This window comes from Agelaius phoeniceus, chromosome 13 (genome assembly GCF_051311805.1).
Source record: "Agelaius phoeniceus isolate bAgePho1 chromosome 13, bAgePho1.hap1, whole genome shotgun sequence".
Classification (NCBI taxonomy): Eukaryota; Metazoa; Chordata; class Aves; order Passeriformes; family Icteridae; genus Agelaius; species Agelaius phoeniceus.
Window position 1 is genome coordinate 9,810,298 of NC_135277.1, and position 15,969 is coordinate 9,826,266.

The 15,969-nt window shown below is 42.7% G+C and overlaps 1 protein-coding gene across 3 annotated transcripts in view; it reads left to right on the forward strand.

Annotated features, from left to right (window-relative positions):
• The window catches only part of HOMER2 (homer scaffold protein 2), a 60,440-nt gene extending 44,697 nt beyond the window's left edge, over window positions 1–15,743 (forward strand). The window contains exons 4-10 of one of the 3 annotated variants that reach the window (XM_077185314.1): window positions 326–418; window positions 1,513–1,539; window positions 1,638–1,822; window positions 3,314–3,470; window positions 5,599–5,709; window positions 7,724–7,804; window positions 8,872–15,743. In XM_077185314.1, coding sequence (XP_077041429.1) covers window positions 326–418; window positions 1,513–1,539; window positions 1,638–1,822; window positions 3,314–3,470; window positions 5,599–5,709; window positions 7,724–7,804; window positions 8,872–9,060 — 843 coding nt within the window. In that variant the 3' untranslated portion in view covers window positions 9,061–15,743. The remainder of the gene's footprint in view (window positions 1–325; window positions 419–1,512; window positions 1,540–1,637; window positions 1,823–3,313; window positions 3,471–5,598; window positions 5,710–7,723; window positions 7,805–8,871) is intronic. The other 2 variants (XM_054642361.2, XM_077185315.1) reach the window with 2 other exon arrangements.
• Window positions 15,744–15,969: the final 226 nt, after the last annotated feature.

Genomic DNA, 15,969 nt, shown 5'->3' on the forward strand with positions numbered 1-15,969 from the left:
ACACTGTCAGCACCAAGGGAAACAGAGAAGGAGGAGGAAATAAACAGAACCAAATCAAACCAGGAGAATCCAACAGTTCCTTTTTCTCCATGGGCTTTTACTGTGGTTGGCCAGAGTTATAGAGATGTTCCTCTTTTACAAACACCCACACTTCTCTTGGAAGAGCCATCCTTCCAAAGAATTAAAATGTTTTCTCTTGCCAAAAATTCTAAATTAATAAAATTAGTTGTTCACTTTTGGACACCTATACCATATGAAGATAGCAATCTTAATGGTTTAATAGATGATAAATCATGTTGATAAATATCTTTCATGCTTTTTCTAGTTTGCAGAGAAGTTCCAAGAAGTAAAAGAAGCTGCCAAACTTGCAAGAGACAGATCTCAAGAGAAAATTGAAACCTCAAGCAATCATTCACAGGTTTGTAATTTAGCTTTAATACCTGTACATATACAGGATAAATAATTTAAAATTAAATTTTCAAATGGACTGTGCCAGCTTCTGGCAGCCAGCTGAAAGTATATAAAGTGGAGATTGCTGAAGGTAATTGTCAGCTGCTGGACATTAGCATTGTCAGAGGAATATTTTTCATCTGTCCATACTCTTTACTTTCATTTAAATCTAATATTTTCAGCAGTCCTTGAGCTGTTACAACTTTTTAATAACAGGCAAAGCTATACATCCTTTGATTTGTACTGTTAAACACAGTTTGAGTCACTGGGCAGTCAGGCAGTGTAGTGCTTCAGCAGAGAATAAATGAGATTCATCAATATCCTTCTTTGTCATCTGTCCAGCCCACTCCTGTGGCATTTGCTTTGCCTGACTTTGTGTCCAGTGTTCCTGGGCAGCTGTGGTGTGGGAGCAGGGGGTTTAGGGGTGTTGGAAGAAGCCTGTGCTGTATATCTGCACAGAACCCTCTGCTGGGCAGCATCCTGGTGCCACCAGTGCCCCAGTGCCCAGCGAGGTCTGGGTTTCCTGCAAACTGGAGAAACTGAGTGTGGTCCCAGGTCTCTGCAGGGTTGGCTGTATTTCCATGTGCATTGCTTTAGTGAGAGTGAGCCCTGCTCAGCAGGTGTTCCTGGCCTGGGCTGATGTCTGGAGGAAAGGTAGATTTTGATCAGAGAGGAATTCAGGTGAATGATCAGGAAAAGCTGCTGAATGGTTTTAGTGTTGCAACCACCCCCATTTGTGGGGCCCACAAATATCAATCTGAGTGGCTGACTTTGGACACTCATTCTGTAAAGACTTTTGTTGTGGTCTTTGTAGTTCACTTTGTTTGTTCTCTGTTGATGGTCAGCACCAAGCAGTGTGTGAATATTATGTCTTTGTAGGAGCAGTGCTATTTTTGTTTGTTTATTTGTACTTTGTGTGTTGTATTGTTTCATTATCTTAAAAAAACCAAACAACTTTTGAAAAACACAAGCCTTATCGGGGAAAAAAAACTTTTTTAAAGTTTTGAACACTTGAAACTTCCATTTGTGTATCACTGTAATTTTTTCATTCTTTTTAAACAGACCAGCTTTGCAGCCAAGATGAAAAGGGTATGTGTGTGTTACCACTGTTCTGCCAGGAGAGCCGAGGTCTCAGCCAAGTGGTGTGGGATCAAGATTGCAAAGAAATTGGTGTTGTGGTCTTGCAGGAGATGCAGGAGACACCCAGTGTTGGTTTGTGTGTTGTGCTGCAGGAGTCTGGACGTGAAACACCCTCCTCCACCCGAGCTTCAAGTGTGAATGGCACCGACGACGAGAAGGCATCGCACGGGGGCCCTGCTGAGGCACATCTCAAATCTGAGAATGATAAATTAAAATTTGCTCTAGCCCAAAGGTGAAGTTCCTGTAGAGCATAAATTGCATTGGAAAAGTGTGCTGTAATTATCTGATGGATAATCATATTAACAGAAATTATTCAGATTGCAATTAATTTGAAATGGTGCTGCAGAACGGACGAATGAACAGATTTTAGCAAGTATCTCCTGGTATCCGGTTGAGAAATATTTCCCATTTCATTTATTCCTGATGTAGTTTGTGAAGAAATAAGCCCTCTTTTATTTTGCTGATGCCAACTATTATAACCATCTTCTTTCGGGAAGTTTTAGAACTACAGAAATAACATTAGAGTCATAGGGGAGCAATTGCTGCTGATAACATGTGAAGCCAATCTTTCTTTGAGTTTGCTACACTTACTTTGATGAAAATAGATATGGATATTTAAAATTATGAAAGGCAATGAACTCAACCATAAAAAGTTGAAGTGAGAAGTATAATTTCATCAGAGTGCTTGGAAATCTTAGGGGATATTTCTAAATTGTGGACAGAGCCCCTTGAAATCACATTTTTTGCTATTTGCTTTGATAAATAATTTGGAAATGCTGAGAAGAGTAATTTGCAGCTGTAGTGAAAATACAGGCGTTGCAATATGCAAAGTTACAACATTAAAATAGAGTAATTCTCTATTGGGATCTTGCCTTGTCTGCCTCTTGCATGTGAATGTGTATCTGTGAATGGAAGGAAAATCTAACAAGATCAAGCTACTCTTAAAAAAGTATTTAAAAAACAAAGCATCACTGTAAGCAGCATTTTCCAGTGAGCAATTCAAGGTTGCATATATTATGTTTGAAGTACTACTTCTCTCTTTATTGACATTTCAGTAGCTTAACCTGCTTCAAACAGTAATGTGAGCTCATTCCTCTTGCTGAAGACACCTCCACAGGCAGGCAGCAAGTAGCACACAGGGAGTTTCAAAGCCTTCCTCCCGTTCACCCTCTAATCTTGTGCTCTGTGCTGCAGCTCAAAGCTTTGGGGAATGAGTAGTTTAATTCTGCAGCATTATGTAACACTTTTATAGTTAAGACTCAGCATTAAAATAAATTCAAATATAGATCATGTCAACCCCCTGAAATCTTCCATTTGGGATTGCTGTGCCATCTGCAGATGTGCAGAGTGGCTGGGCTGCAGGTGCCCAGCCCCAGGTGCTGCAGCCACACAGCTCAGGGGCTGCAGGGACCTGCCAGGGGAGACCCCTGTGTGCAAGTGGCCCCTACAGCCTGCTCTGACAGCAGGGCTTTTGTTCCAGACACAGGCACTGCTGCTGGGCTTGGTGGATCCCTTTGTTTTGACGGAGGCGGTCAAATTAAGGCTTTTGTTCTCCCCGGGAATGTCATGGCTGAAGGCAATTGCACACATCTGAGTGCTCTTCCTCCTATTGCAACAAATTAATGGTGAACACACCGCGGTGGGGGGGTTTGCAGGCAGGTAAAGAACAGCAGCTCGCAGGGACACAAGGTGAAACCACCTCACGGTGTCCTGTTTTTCTCAGCTCATCCAACGTGAAGAAGTGGGAGACGGAGCTGCAGTCGCTGCGGGAGAGCAACGCGCGGCTGTCCACGGCCCTGCAGGAGTCAGCAGCCAGCATCGAGCACTGGAAGAAGCAATTCTCAGCCTGCAAGGAGGAGAACGACCAGCTGAGGGGCAAGGTAGAGAACACACGCCCAGGAGAGCCGCCCCTGCAGCCAGCTGCTGCCACCAGGGCTCCTGCTCTGGGGTCTCTGCGGCTTCTCGCTGTGTGTGCTGGCAGATGGAGCTGGCCTGTGAAAGAAAGGGAGGTGGATGGGGAGCTCAGGCAGCTGCTGCCCTCTGCACACAGCGGGCAGGAGGGAGCAGAGGAGCTGCTGCACCACCTGAAGCTCCCTGAGTCAGGATTTGGGAGACTTGGTGTCAGCAAGACTCTAAAAGTGGGACTGCTATTGCATATGCCTGTCAAAGCTCACTTAAATACTGCCAGATATGGATGAGCAGAAGGCAAGGTTGTGGCCTGGCTACCCATAGGAACCCAGCCTGGGAGCCAGTCAGGATTAGAAGCAAATCCCAGCAGTGTGCAATGAGGATGTGAGTTATTTCCTCAGCACTGTGGCTGTGAGCTGGGACCTCCAGCACTAACACCTGGCACATCTCATCCAGAAACTTGCCAACAGGCATCATCAAAAGCCTTTCCCCTTCATTACTGAGCACATCTCTCAGTTGTATAAGATGGAGGGTAGCAATGGCTACAGCAGAGAACAAGTCAGGAATCTGTGAAGGTTTAGAGTAGTCATTAGTACCATCTCAGATAATGCTGTGCTGTCTGCAGCAGCCCCTATGGGCACAGGGGATCCTGGGCATGGGGGATCCTGGTTTCCATGAGCACTGCTTTTGCAGAGATATTTTCACCCTATTCATCCTAAATGCTTTTGGAAAAGCTGGATCCTTTTCCTGCTGCTTAGGTGGATCACTGGGACATTTGAAGTAGAGGTCAGATTGGATCAGTCTGGTGAGGATATTTTTTTGTTTAGTGTTTGCTTTTGAAGAGGGAAGGAATTTCATGTCTTTTTGTGTGTCAGTAGGCTGCAAGTAGTATTTCACTGTTGGAGGAGGTTTGGATTGTTTGTTGGCACTGAAAGTCCTTGTGGAACAACACTCTTTTTTCTGAGGCCAGCATTCACTGTTCATTCACTGGTGTTTTATGGGTGCTCACTGGAAATGCAGAGATCAAACCAGAGCTGTATTAACTGATGTTACATTAACAAATTAATATTAGTTGTTACATGATTTGGGTTCCTATATCCAGTCTGTTGTGGATAGGGGGGAAGTGAGGCACTGGAACAGTGTGTTATGGGAAAATACCATCTTTTGCAGGGTAGTTATTTCCCTTTCTGTACTGTTGCAGGGAAAAGTTGTTCTCATCAACACATGCCACATCCCAGCAGCTGTACTAGAAAAGAGGAGATTATTAAAACACCACTGCTCTTACTGCCTCTTCAAAGTCCCCATGCTGGTGGCCAGATTGTGCAGCAGTGCTGTCTGTATAATGTGCTGTCTTTCTCTGTACAGGGAGGTTTTCTGAGGTTTTTCCCCAAGTAGGTTCCTTGCTCAGAGCTCACATTGCACCACTGCAGTGCCCTGGGAAGTTCCTTCTCCTTTTTTAATTGGGTCAGAGTTTTTTGCATACTGCTCTACCTTCAAATGAGGGAAGTTATAATCCCAAAGCAACATGGAGCTGAGAATTAAAGTACATACTTTAATGAGCTGGTCCATTGGCCTGTGGGAAGTGCATCTCCTGGGAGCTGAGTCCAGGGCTGGCAGCAGGAGCTTTGGAGAGAGCAAAGCACATCCCTGGGCGAGAGAACAAAGCTGCAGATGTTGCTCTGAACTGGTTCTCCCCCCAAAGTTTTGATGTTGTGTCCCTCATACACCAGCTAGAATAATAAGCAACCCCCAAGAGATTTCTTCTCCTAGTGTGTTAAGAAAATCCATTCCTCATAGCCTTGTGTTGGCTTCAGAGGAGTGAAGTGCAGATTTTATCCCCAGTTCCACTTATTTTAGCAGCCCAGTGTTTTGTGCATTCCTGAGTTACAAGAGAGATTGTAAGAGAGAATAAATACAGACCCAGGGTTTCCTAGTGGATGTGTAAATTGACTCTTTTGAAGGAAAGAAGTGATAATTTGGTTGTGTGAATCAAATGTTGTGATTTAGGAAACAGATCCCATGTCCATTTCATCAGCTGTGTTCTGCCCCAGATTTTCAGAAATCTGAACAATTTCACCTAATGTCTGACATTTCTTAAAGATTGAAGAACTGGAGGAACAGTGCAATGAAATAAACAAAGAGAAGGAAAGAAATGCACAGTTGAGTAGACGTCTCCAGGAGCTGGAAACAGAACTTCAGGACAAAGAGCTGGTGAGTGCCCTGAACACAAAAATGGCATTTTTCATGTTTGAGTGGGACTGTCTGCTTCTGTCCTTGGGTGTAGATTTATGGAGTGGCTCACGTGCCACCAGAGGCAGCTTGATGTCCTGGGTGTTGCCTGTTTCCAGGTTTTCCACGTACAGTCCCTTGTTTGGGAGTGTTTCTCCATCCAGGTTCCATGATGTGCTATGTGCTGTGGCTGCACACTGTAATTTGGCAGGGGTTAGAAAAAAAGATGCTTTTATGTACACAACACTTGTCCTTGTAGAAGAGCCAGTGTTGAAACTTGGTGCCCAGTGCCAGACAGATGTGTGCTGAGAACAGATTCATTTGACTCTCCCTGTGCCAAAAATTCCTGTAGACATCAGGATTGCCATTAAAAAGACATCATTTAGAAAATAATTTGGCATTTGTGTAACAAGTCCTGTTTCTTTTCTGGATGGCTCATAGTTTGCAGCTTTGCTGGTTTATGTTCTCACTCTGATCTCAGGACTAAAGCCAGGAGTGAGAAATTCAGATTCATCTAGAGTACAGAGTACCCCAGTTTGTCATTTTTGACATTACAGGGTGTTAATTTTTCTAAGGGGAATGATGGTTTGGAACCCCAGAACAGTGGGGAAAATACTGAGAAGCTCTTTTCTTTCCATTGTCACACCAACCAAATGCTCTGAGCTGGCTGAAGAGGAAAAGCAGTGCAGGAAAGTTTGCCATGTGCCATTACAACATCTCTGCAATCTCTGGTGCTCTTAAAAGCTCTGCTGTTAAGGGGTTTTCTGGTGCTGGAAGGAAATAGTTTAGGGAGATGGATTTTGATACACTGTCATAAATATAGTGTTTTTCAGCTCTTTATTTCAAAGGAAATTGTAATGCTGTCTTCCCAACCTTTCTGTGGCAGTAGCACATAGAACAGCCCTTATTCTCTCCTAGAATTCTCCTCAAGGTTCACATTTTTACTGTACCAAATGAACCAGAAAATTGATCGACTTGTGAATTTTACAAGCCTGTCTTCCATTTACACTGAAAATACCCTAACTTGTTATAAAAATTCATGCCTACATTAGCATGTTCTCAATTAGCTTTAAACTACCCATAAGTAATCTTTCATGGCCTGGACTCCAAACCCACATGAAGTGTGCTGGTGGCATTGCCATGTAAGAGCAGCTGCTGATTCCCTCCTGGTGCTTGTCCACCAAGTGCTTCCTCCCCCAAATCCACATCTTGGATTTTGGACAAGGCTCCTGTGGGGAGCAGTGTCAAATGCTTTGCACAAGTCCAGGTAGTCCAGGGGAACACCCCTGCTGCATTCTCTGGAGATCATCACCTACATGGGCAGTTTCTGGAGGAGGATCTTGCACTTTTTTTCAAGTTAAGTTGTCTTAATTTCCAACAGAGACATGAATTCCTACTGTTGCTCTTTCCATTAACTCCCTTCATCAAGTCTGCTCAGTTTGGGTGGTGAGGCCAGAACCAAATACAGATTTTGGGGGAGGGGGAAGGTGGTGGTTCTCAGAGCTGTGCCATGGAGAAAAGCCCATTACTCCTGTGTTCTGTAATGATGTCTCTCTATGTGCAGCTGGTAAAGCCACTGGCCTTTTTTTTTTTTTTTTTTGCTGTCATATGTCATTGAAATTGTCTAATTTACTCTTTGCTACCATCTATAAATTGCTTGTAGGATTACAGCCATTCAGATTTCTCTGGTATTTAATACATCTTTTGCATAGTTACATGGCTTAGGTTAAGATTTTATTAATAGAATTCATGGAATTCATGCAAGAGATGGGATTACATTGCCTGTTTTAGAAATGGAAAGTAAAAAATTTAGTGAAAAAATGTATTCTTGTAGAAAATTAGCAATTTTGGAATGCAGGCAGGTTATTTTGATTATTTTCCATCCAAATACTGTGCAGAATACAATAAAATATGCAAAGCCATTTCATCTTTTCAGATTTTCATTATGTTTTAAATTGAAGCTTGCACTAATATTTTTTCTTTTATGTTTTCAAAGGAACTGGAAGAGCTCCGAAAGCAGGGTGAAATTATACCAGAGCTAATGTCAGAATGTGAATCTGTATCTGAACAATTACAGGTACAGTTAGCAGTAAAATTAGTTTCAAAATAGTTGGTACCTTTCCTCAACTTTTTTTTTTTATTGTAGCTGTATGCATTTCTCTATTCAAATGTCACTGTTTCAAGGCAAGAGAGGTCCAGTTTGTAAAAACAAAAAATGCTAATTACATGCAAAATACACAGTGCCATTCCCAGCACAGGAGTGATGAAGTAGCTCCACTGCAGACACTGGTTTGCCTGGGATCATGCAGCATCCATCTCCTGCAATTCCAGGCTGTCCTGTATCCCATGTTTGTGCTGCTCTGGGCTCATGGAGCTGCACCACTGCCACGTGTGTGGAGCAGCTGCCCAAGACCTGGGGGTAATTGCTGCAGTGCAGCAGGGCAGGCTTGGGGAAAGAGGCAGATGAGCACAGCTGCTCAGCACCAGGCTGAAAGTTCACCTGGGGATGTGTCCCTGTGCTGTGACATCCACAGTGCTGGCAGGAGCCCTGCCCCAGGCAGCAGCTGGACTCTGGGCATCACCTCCTCCAGTCAGGTCTTGTGGAAATGCAATAAATTAATACATGAAAAGAGAACAAAAATGAGCAGTCTCCATCGATGAGGTAAAATCCAATCAATAAATAAGCCATCAGGCAAAGTAGAATTTTAAAAAATACCAATAAATCCCAAAGTGCTGAATAAAGCAACTTTATTCCTCAGACAGTATTTCCTAAGTTTGTTTTTCAAGGTTAAACCACTGTAGATAATTCTGTATGTAATTGATGGCCCAGAGTCTAATTCTGTCACTGTAGCAATGACACAAATGTATGCACAGTTCATGTTTAAATCCAGCTGAATTTGAAGATATCAACCAAATGACAAAGTCTGATGCAAAGCATCTTTTCCAGTTAATCTGTGTCCTTTCCTGTGTGGGCTTTTAATCTGACACGCTCCTGTCACTTGCTCTCAGAGGTGCTTGTGTTAATCAGTTTACAGAAGTTAGAGCAAACTCTCACAGCCCAGCTGCCAGTTGTTGCTTTAATTTATGAAATGCTGCTCACCCTTCTTCTCTATGATTCATCTTATTGTCTCTTTTGTCTTTAAGGCTGCTGAGAAAAAGAACAAAGATCTTGAAGAGAAAGTCAGAACGCTAAGGACAGAAGTTGAAGAGAACAAACACAGGCAGACCAACCTTAAAACTGAATTAAAGAATTTTTTAGATGTACTAGACGGGAAGATAGATGAATTACATGATTTCCGACAAGGACTGTCTAAACTTGGGGTTGACAATTAGATGGCAATAGATCTTTTTTGTAATCTAGGGTCTGGATGTTTGATGTTTTGTTGATCCCAAACGTGTGTTTTACAAAATATAACTAGAATGTTCCACTTGTTTGCATTGGTTTTGTACATAGAGGCTGAAAATTTGCTGTGGGGTTTTTTTGGTGGGTTTCTTTATTTTTTTTTTGTTTGTTTATTTACCAAACCAATCATGCTGCTCACTGAATTCTGTTGAGATTAGAAACTTTCTATATGGCTGCTCTGGCTTTGTGGGGTTGGGAACAGGTCGAGGGTTCTGTCTCAGGAATCTGGAACTAGATCTACCTTAAAATGAATATGCAGTTAGTTGTTGCAGGGAAATTTATATCTTTCTTAAGGGCTGTTGCAACCATAGAAACAGAAAAGAAGTCTTTTTCTTGTCTGGACTACCAGCACTCTTAGCAGAATTGACTTTATTCCGTGGTGGAGCAGAGAGGTTGGCTGGAGCCCCTGCAGTTTGTAAAATGTGCCTGTGATGAGCTGCAGTCAGGAGAATCACTTCTCACAGATACCAGGATCTTTAGGGACCATGTCAATCAGGCCCAATTCAGCCAAAAAGAATGCAGTGGATTTCAGATAACCTCTGATGGAGGTTTCGTGTGCTTGCCTGGACCCATAGAGCACAAAGTCAAGAATGCAGAAATGAGTTCCAGCTCTTGAAGTCAGTGTCTCACCAGTCAGTGAGAGCAGCTTCTCTTGCTTAGCAGCATCACCTCTCTGGCCTTCAGTTTTGAACCCATCTAGTTCCATCATTATGTGCATCTCTGAAAAATGCCCACCTGAGTCTGGGGACCAGATATTTCTTTTTAAAAGTGCTATGTTGCTGGTTTGCACAGGACTCATGCCCCTCTGTGTGCAACTTGATCATTGTTGTTTTGCAGCAGTGAGGAAGGAGAAATGAATCTGAAAAGCATCATCAGGTTACTGGGAGGTGTTGCTCAGAAGCAAATTTCTGCCCAAGAGACTGGCAGGGCAATGGCCACAGGAAATTAAAGTTCTTTCCTAGAATTTCTGTATTCTCTGGCAGTAGGGTAGGAATTAGTCACCAAGTTAGGTTATACCAAAAAAAAACCCCTCAACCCCAGAGGCAGAAATGCTCTTTTATTCTTGAACTGATTATTCAGCAACTCTAAGAGTGTGTTGAGAAATTCAAGGTCATTCACCCTGGCCTTCAGTGAGAAGGAAATTCAGTTCATCAGAGACAGGGATGTAAAAAAGGTGAGAGAGGAGAATCCAGCCCAGGCTTTGCTCTTTCCCCAAGGACTTCCTTCAGCTTCTTTCTCTTCTTTCTCCATAACCTGTTTTGAGAGTGTTTAATTAATTAATTCAGGAAAGTACTTCTGTGTACATGACATTGTAATTTGCTTGATTCAGACAACAGTTTGGGTAAGCACTGTTTTAGTGCTTGCCAGCAGGGACTAATATAAAATGGCCATGCTTTTCTTGGAATTTCAGGGCTTTTTCCTTTTTTTGGCACATCTTGATTATTAAAGTGACCTTTAAAAAAAAGGTGGGTTGTAGATGAAACATGCATTGAATACTTTTTTGCAGATGAATATATAATCCCCGAGGTGGAGATAGGATCTGCAATTGTCCCTTGAATTTTCATTTCATCTCTTACTGTTACTTATCTTCATTGCCTGTTTTTTAGAATGGACTTTGAGTATTTTTGCTTTTACTCCTCTGAAACAATGGATGTAAAGCTAGGACCTTTCATAGCCGTTATGACCATTTACGTCTCTTTTTAAAAAAATTTATTTAGGCTGTTGATATTTAAAAATAAAAATAAAAATCAGGTACATAGCATGTAGGCGTGTGAAAATTAGACTTTGCCAGCATGGAAGATTCAACAGTTGCATAATGTGGGGTTAGATCAGACTTCTCAAAATTGAAAATGACGTCAGCAAGTGTGTGGTTGTGCACAAGTAGTCTCCATTTTTAGTCTTTTTATTTGATAGAAAGTCAGATATACACCATAATTTAGCAGGCAGCTCATCCTGCTTCTCCTCTCCTCCCATGCTGCTTTTTGGTCTCTGCATCAGCTGGGAGCCTCAGGATAACACAATTAAGAGCTGCAAGCAATACTGGCAGTCAGGGCCCTGCTCCTCCCAGTGGTTCATTGCTTTTGCACCAAGGACCCTGCCCTATCTTCCTGTTCCTGCTGAGTGATCTTAGGGCTTCTCTGTTTGTTTTAACATAAATTGTTTTTAACATGATGCTGGGTAAAGGGATGCAAAAGACTGTGAAAAAATTACATTTTCTGGTTTAATCCAGATCTTTGTTTTCCACTTTAGTCGGGTCTGTCTCAGATCCAGTTCATTAGGAATGTATCAAGCCACTCTTAAATTGCAAGAGAAGTGTTTCCATGGGATTGCATCGATTAAACAGATGGAGTTTGATGGTGGCACATTAAGCCAGTGCATGGCTGTGTCACAGGCAGTTATTTCTGGGTGCTTAGTGCCCACCAGAGGAGCAATGGAGTGTCCTTAAAGAAATCCCTGCCCTGTCTCTTCTGTCTTGCCCCAGATGTATGTATCACATATCTGCTATTGCTCTGATGTTGAGTCCTTAGGGATGCCTGTACACAGCTTTAAGCTGTGGGAAATTCTGTCCTTCAGGCCTCCAAGGGCTTGTTTTAATTGCCTTCTTTCTTTTTCTTTCCCAACAGCAGTAAGTTGAGAGCTACTACGTATAATCACTTAAACTCCCCAAAACTCCATCTCTCTTAAGCTTTCCATCTCTTTAATTGGATTTTTCCTCTTCAAGAGAAAAAAGAAGAATGGCAGTGCATGTTCTCAGGAGTGTTTGGGCACCAGCTGCAGCTGCCCTCTCTGGCCTGTCCCTGTCCCCAGCCCAGGGCACTGATGGTGTCACACACTGCATATTCCTTGGTGCTGTCTGGTGGCCCAGCACTAACCCCTGTGCCAAACTGAGAGCCTCCCACTGCTCCTCTGAGGCTCATCCCAGCACTGAAATGCCTCCTCTGTCCTGATGGGAGCACCAGGGCAGCCAGCCTTCCCCCACCAAAATGCACACACCATGCTGTGGGTGCTCTGACCCTCCTTTTGTGCACAGCTGGAATTTCACCTGTCCCTGCGGGCACCCTGAGTTCAGCTGGCAGACACCTGCTTAGGGATGGCCCTGAACACTGCCAGGGCCAAGAAATACTCACCCCTGTCCAAGAGAGGATCTGCAGAGCTTGGTTTTACTTGTTACACAGTGCTGGGCTAATCCTGGTCTCCCTGTGCTGTCAGCAATGCCGTGGTCAGCGCTCCACTCCCACCCAGCCTGAGCACATTTACAATTTACAGGGGGCTGTGCCTCACCTTGGGTGACCATGAGTTCCCTTTCTGGGCACAGGTTCCTCCCTCTGAGTGGTTTTTATGGCAGGAGCTCTCCTACCTCACTTACATGGTCTTTCCTTAACAAAGGACACGTGCTTGGCTCTTCCCTGGTGCGTTTCTGTCAGCTGCACCCCACAGTCCTGCCACGCTCCATCCTGCCTGCCTGGCATTCAGCCTGGGAGCTCCAGCAAGAGAAATCTGTGCTGGCCTCCTGTGGCACCAGGACACAGTGTGACTTGCTGACCTTTGGGTGAGATGCTTCTTTGAGGTGATGTTAGAGCTGCTGAATAATGCCAGGGTTTGAAGGGTTTTGACAAAATGAGAAATAAACAAGTGTACCTTGTATTACATAAAAGCAAAAGGGACATAAAAAATGGATGGAGTTATTTTCAAGGGGAAAGAATATTCCATTAGATATATTATGTCACTTTTTTGGAAAAATACCTTAGTCTCATATTAGGAATAAATGATTTCAAAATGAAAAAATGGAAATTTGTTGCACAGCTCAGAATAAAGAAGATTAACCTTTTTGGATTTTTATTACTTGGCTGAATCTTTCTTTGCCAATTCTGACTCAACTTCACAAGTAGTTCTGTTTGGCCTAGAAGTGCATTTTCAGCAAATGCAGTACTTTGCAGTGTTCTGTCTACATTGGTGTCTCCTTTACTAAGTGAGCTCACTGGAAGAAAACTCTTTTTTTTAAGAAATTCAACACCACCTGTCCTTTTCTGTATCCAAGCATTCAAAAGATGTACTTTCTAAAAACAGCTTTACACTGGGTTCATCTGTGGCCAGAAAACAAATGTTATTTAGACAGTATCTTTTTTTTTTTTGGACAAACACCTGATTTTGGTTTTTATGTGAGTGATTTAGGGAGAACAATTTTTTAAAGCTGCTCATTGAATTAAGGTGAGCAGGAGGGGTTCCTGCTGTCCCTGGCACTGCCATTGTCTTACAAGGGTACCAGCCAAAGCACTCGTGGTGCTCACCTGCCCTGGCCAGTGACTGCTCAGTGGCTTGTTGGGCACACTGGCAGCAGGGCACAAATTGTCCAGAGATTTCTCTTCTCTTCTCTTCTCTTCTCTTCTCTTCTCTTCTCTTCTCTTCTCTTCTCTTCTCTTCTCTTCTCTTCTCTTCTCTTCTCTTCTGTTTATTTTTTTCCCCCAAGTCTTCATTTCTCTTCCTTATTGATTTTTTGCCACCTTTGGCTGTGTCATAAGTGACAGAAGGAAAATTCCCTGCTACTGTCACCACCTTGCAGTGGTGGGAGTTCCTCAGCTCTTCCTTAGGCTCTTCCAAAGAGTTATCTTGGCAAAACTCTTCAAAGCATCAATGGTTTGTAAGGAATATAGTGCTGTCTTCCTGAGCCTATGGATTAACAGAGATAAAACCCCTGTCAGGCTGAAATGCCTCCCTCAGCTCAATGTGTGCCCAGGGCTAAATCTGAAGGGAAGGGGTGTAAGGGGATGCAGCAGCAGCAGCAGCAGCAGCAAGGTTTTTTGCTAATGTTTCAGCAGAGATTTCAGTGAAAGATGTGCTCTGCCCATGAGCTCTGGATGGCCACACTGATCCACCACCCCCCTGCCTTTGTCCAGGCAGTTCCAGGCTTGTCAGGCCTGTAAATATCAGAATTCCTCAGCATATCACACAGGGGGTGACAGGGTGCGAGGGCAGCACAGCTGGGAGAGCAGGGCAGCCATAGCTCTGGTTATGGTCAGGCACTTCCAGCCAAAAATAGGAGAAGCTGTTCCTGTCCCACAGGGCCTCAGCAGTAGCAGGGACCTTGCAGGAGGGCAGGAACAGCTTTTGGGAGCTGAGGGGCAGCAAGGAGTCCTGGGCTGGGCTGGCAGGCTCTGGCTGTGGGCACGATTTAGCAAAAAACCAGAAAGCTAATCTAGGGTCATTTTTCTTTCCATGGATGGTGCTCAACGAGCACCTGTGTGTCAGGAAAAGCCATGCACAGCCACGAGGTGAATCCAGACACAGCCAGAGAGCCCCAGCTGCCCCCCAGGCTGGCCAGGGATGCTGTGCCATGTCCCAGGAGCTCAGCAGGGCTTTAGGCTCACTGTTGGAATGTAAACCTGACGTGAAGTTTGCACATTTTAAATACCATTCTCTGCAGGAAATGATAACTGAAATAGGGTCAGGAGATGAATGATAAATGTGGTGAAGGTGCTTCCCAAAGGAGGGCTCTCCTGCAGGCTGTGGGCAGAGCTGGTCCTGGCCAGGAGGGCTTTGCTTGCATCCCTGGGGGATGTTGCATGTCCAGCCTTTGATTTTCTACTGTGTTTTATGTTAGCTCTTCTTCTTTTTTTTCTTTTTTTTTTCTTTTTTTTTTTTTTTTTTTAAGCAGGTAGCCTGAACATACAATCTTCAGATGAAGGTGCCTATACTTCCAAAAATTTTATATGCACATTTTGAAAGTTAGTTAATTTAGTTACCTAATAATAATGGTACATACAAGAGAGGCACTTGAGAAAAATCTGTCTGCTATTGTATTTTTGTTTGGGTTGGGTTTGTTTGTTTTTTTAACACTGGTCAGCAATAATTATTTTAGCCATATACTAGCTAAAAAGACCGAAAAGTAAGATTTGTGAACTAAGCTTCTAAGTTTGCAGGATTTTGATTAACCTGGGTATGTGATGAGGAAGCTATGCTCAGTAAAAGAGTATTTTGCAGCATTTAGATGTTTTCATTTAATTGCCTAATAGTGATCATGAACATAATATTCTATAAATCTCATCATGAATGACAAACAAAGCACATCGTTTTTAACATGAATATATCCCTTGTAGTTGAAAGTTCTGAGAGTGTACTAGTGTGGTCTGCTATACCAAAATATTTAGATTATTATGAGGTTTTAGTACTAAAGATAAACATACACCCTGTTTTTACTGTTTCAAGTAAAGTTTAGTGAATGACAATTTGTTGATATACAACTGTGGGAAAACACTGCAGTGCTCTAAATGTATATTTTTATTTGGGTTTATTATATTTAGTATATGTTTCAATGAAAACTGAAGTGTTTACTACAGTTGGATCATTGTAAAAACATCTCTTACCTCATTTTGTCTGCTGTAAAAAAGTACTATCCTCTTTTTTTCTTTTTTCAAATTGACCATAGACAGTCAATGTTAATATTTAGACTCCTAGTAGCAGTAAATGCTGGGTTTTATATCTATAAAATGAAAACTTGATTTTTTTCTTTATGAACTTATTATATAACTTTGTGATTTTTATCTGATTTTATTGTAACATAAAGTTGTTTTATGTAAAAATATATAGTTTAAGTAAAATCTCTTGTCTTACTGTCTTCATTGACTTCAGAAAATTAATATCTTTGAGGCTGCAAGTCTGAACTCAATGGAATGCTATCCTTTGATCAGAAGAATGTGATTTTGGTCGATATGTGTGGTATCAAGACTTGGAAATTTCAAGAGCTCTTTTTCAAATGGTGGCGCTTTAAAATGTTTCTCTTGCTTCACTTTGCTCCATTAGCCCAGTCAGAGGGGATGCAGGATCAGTGGTACTTACCTGAC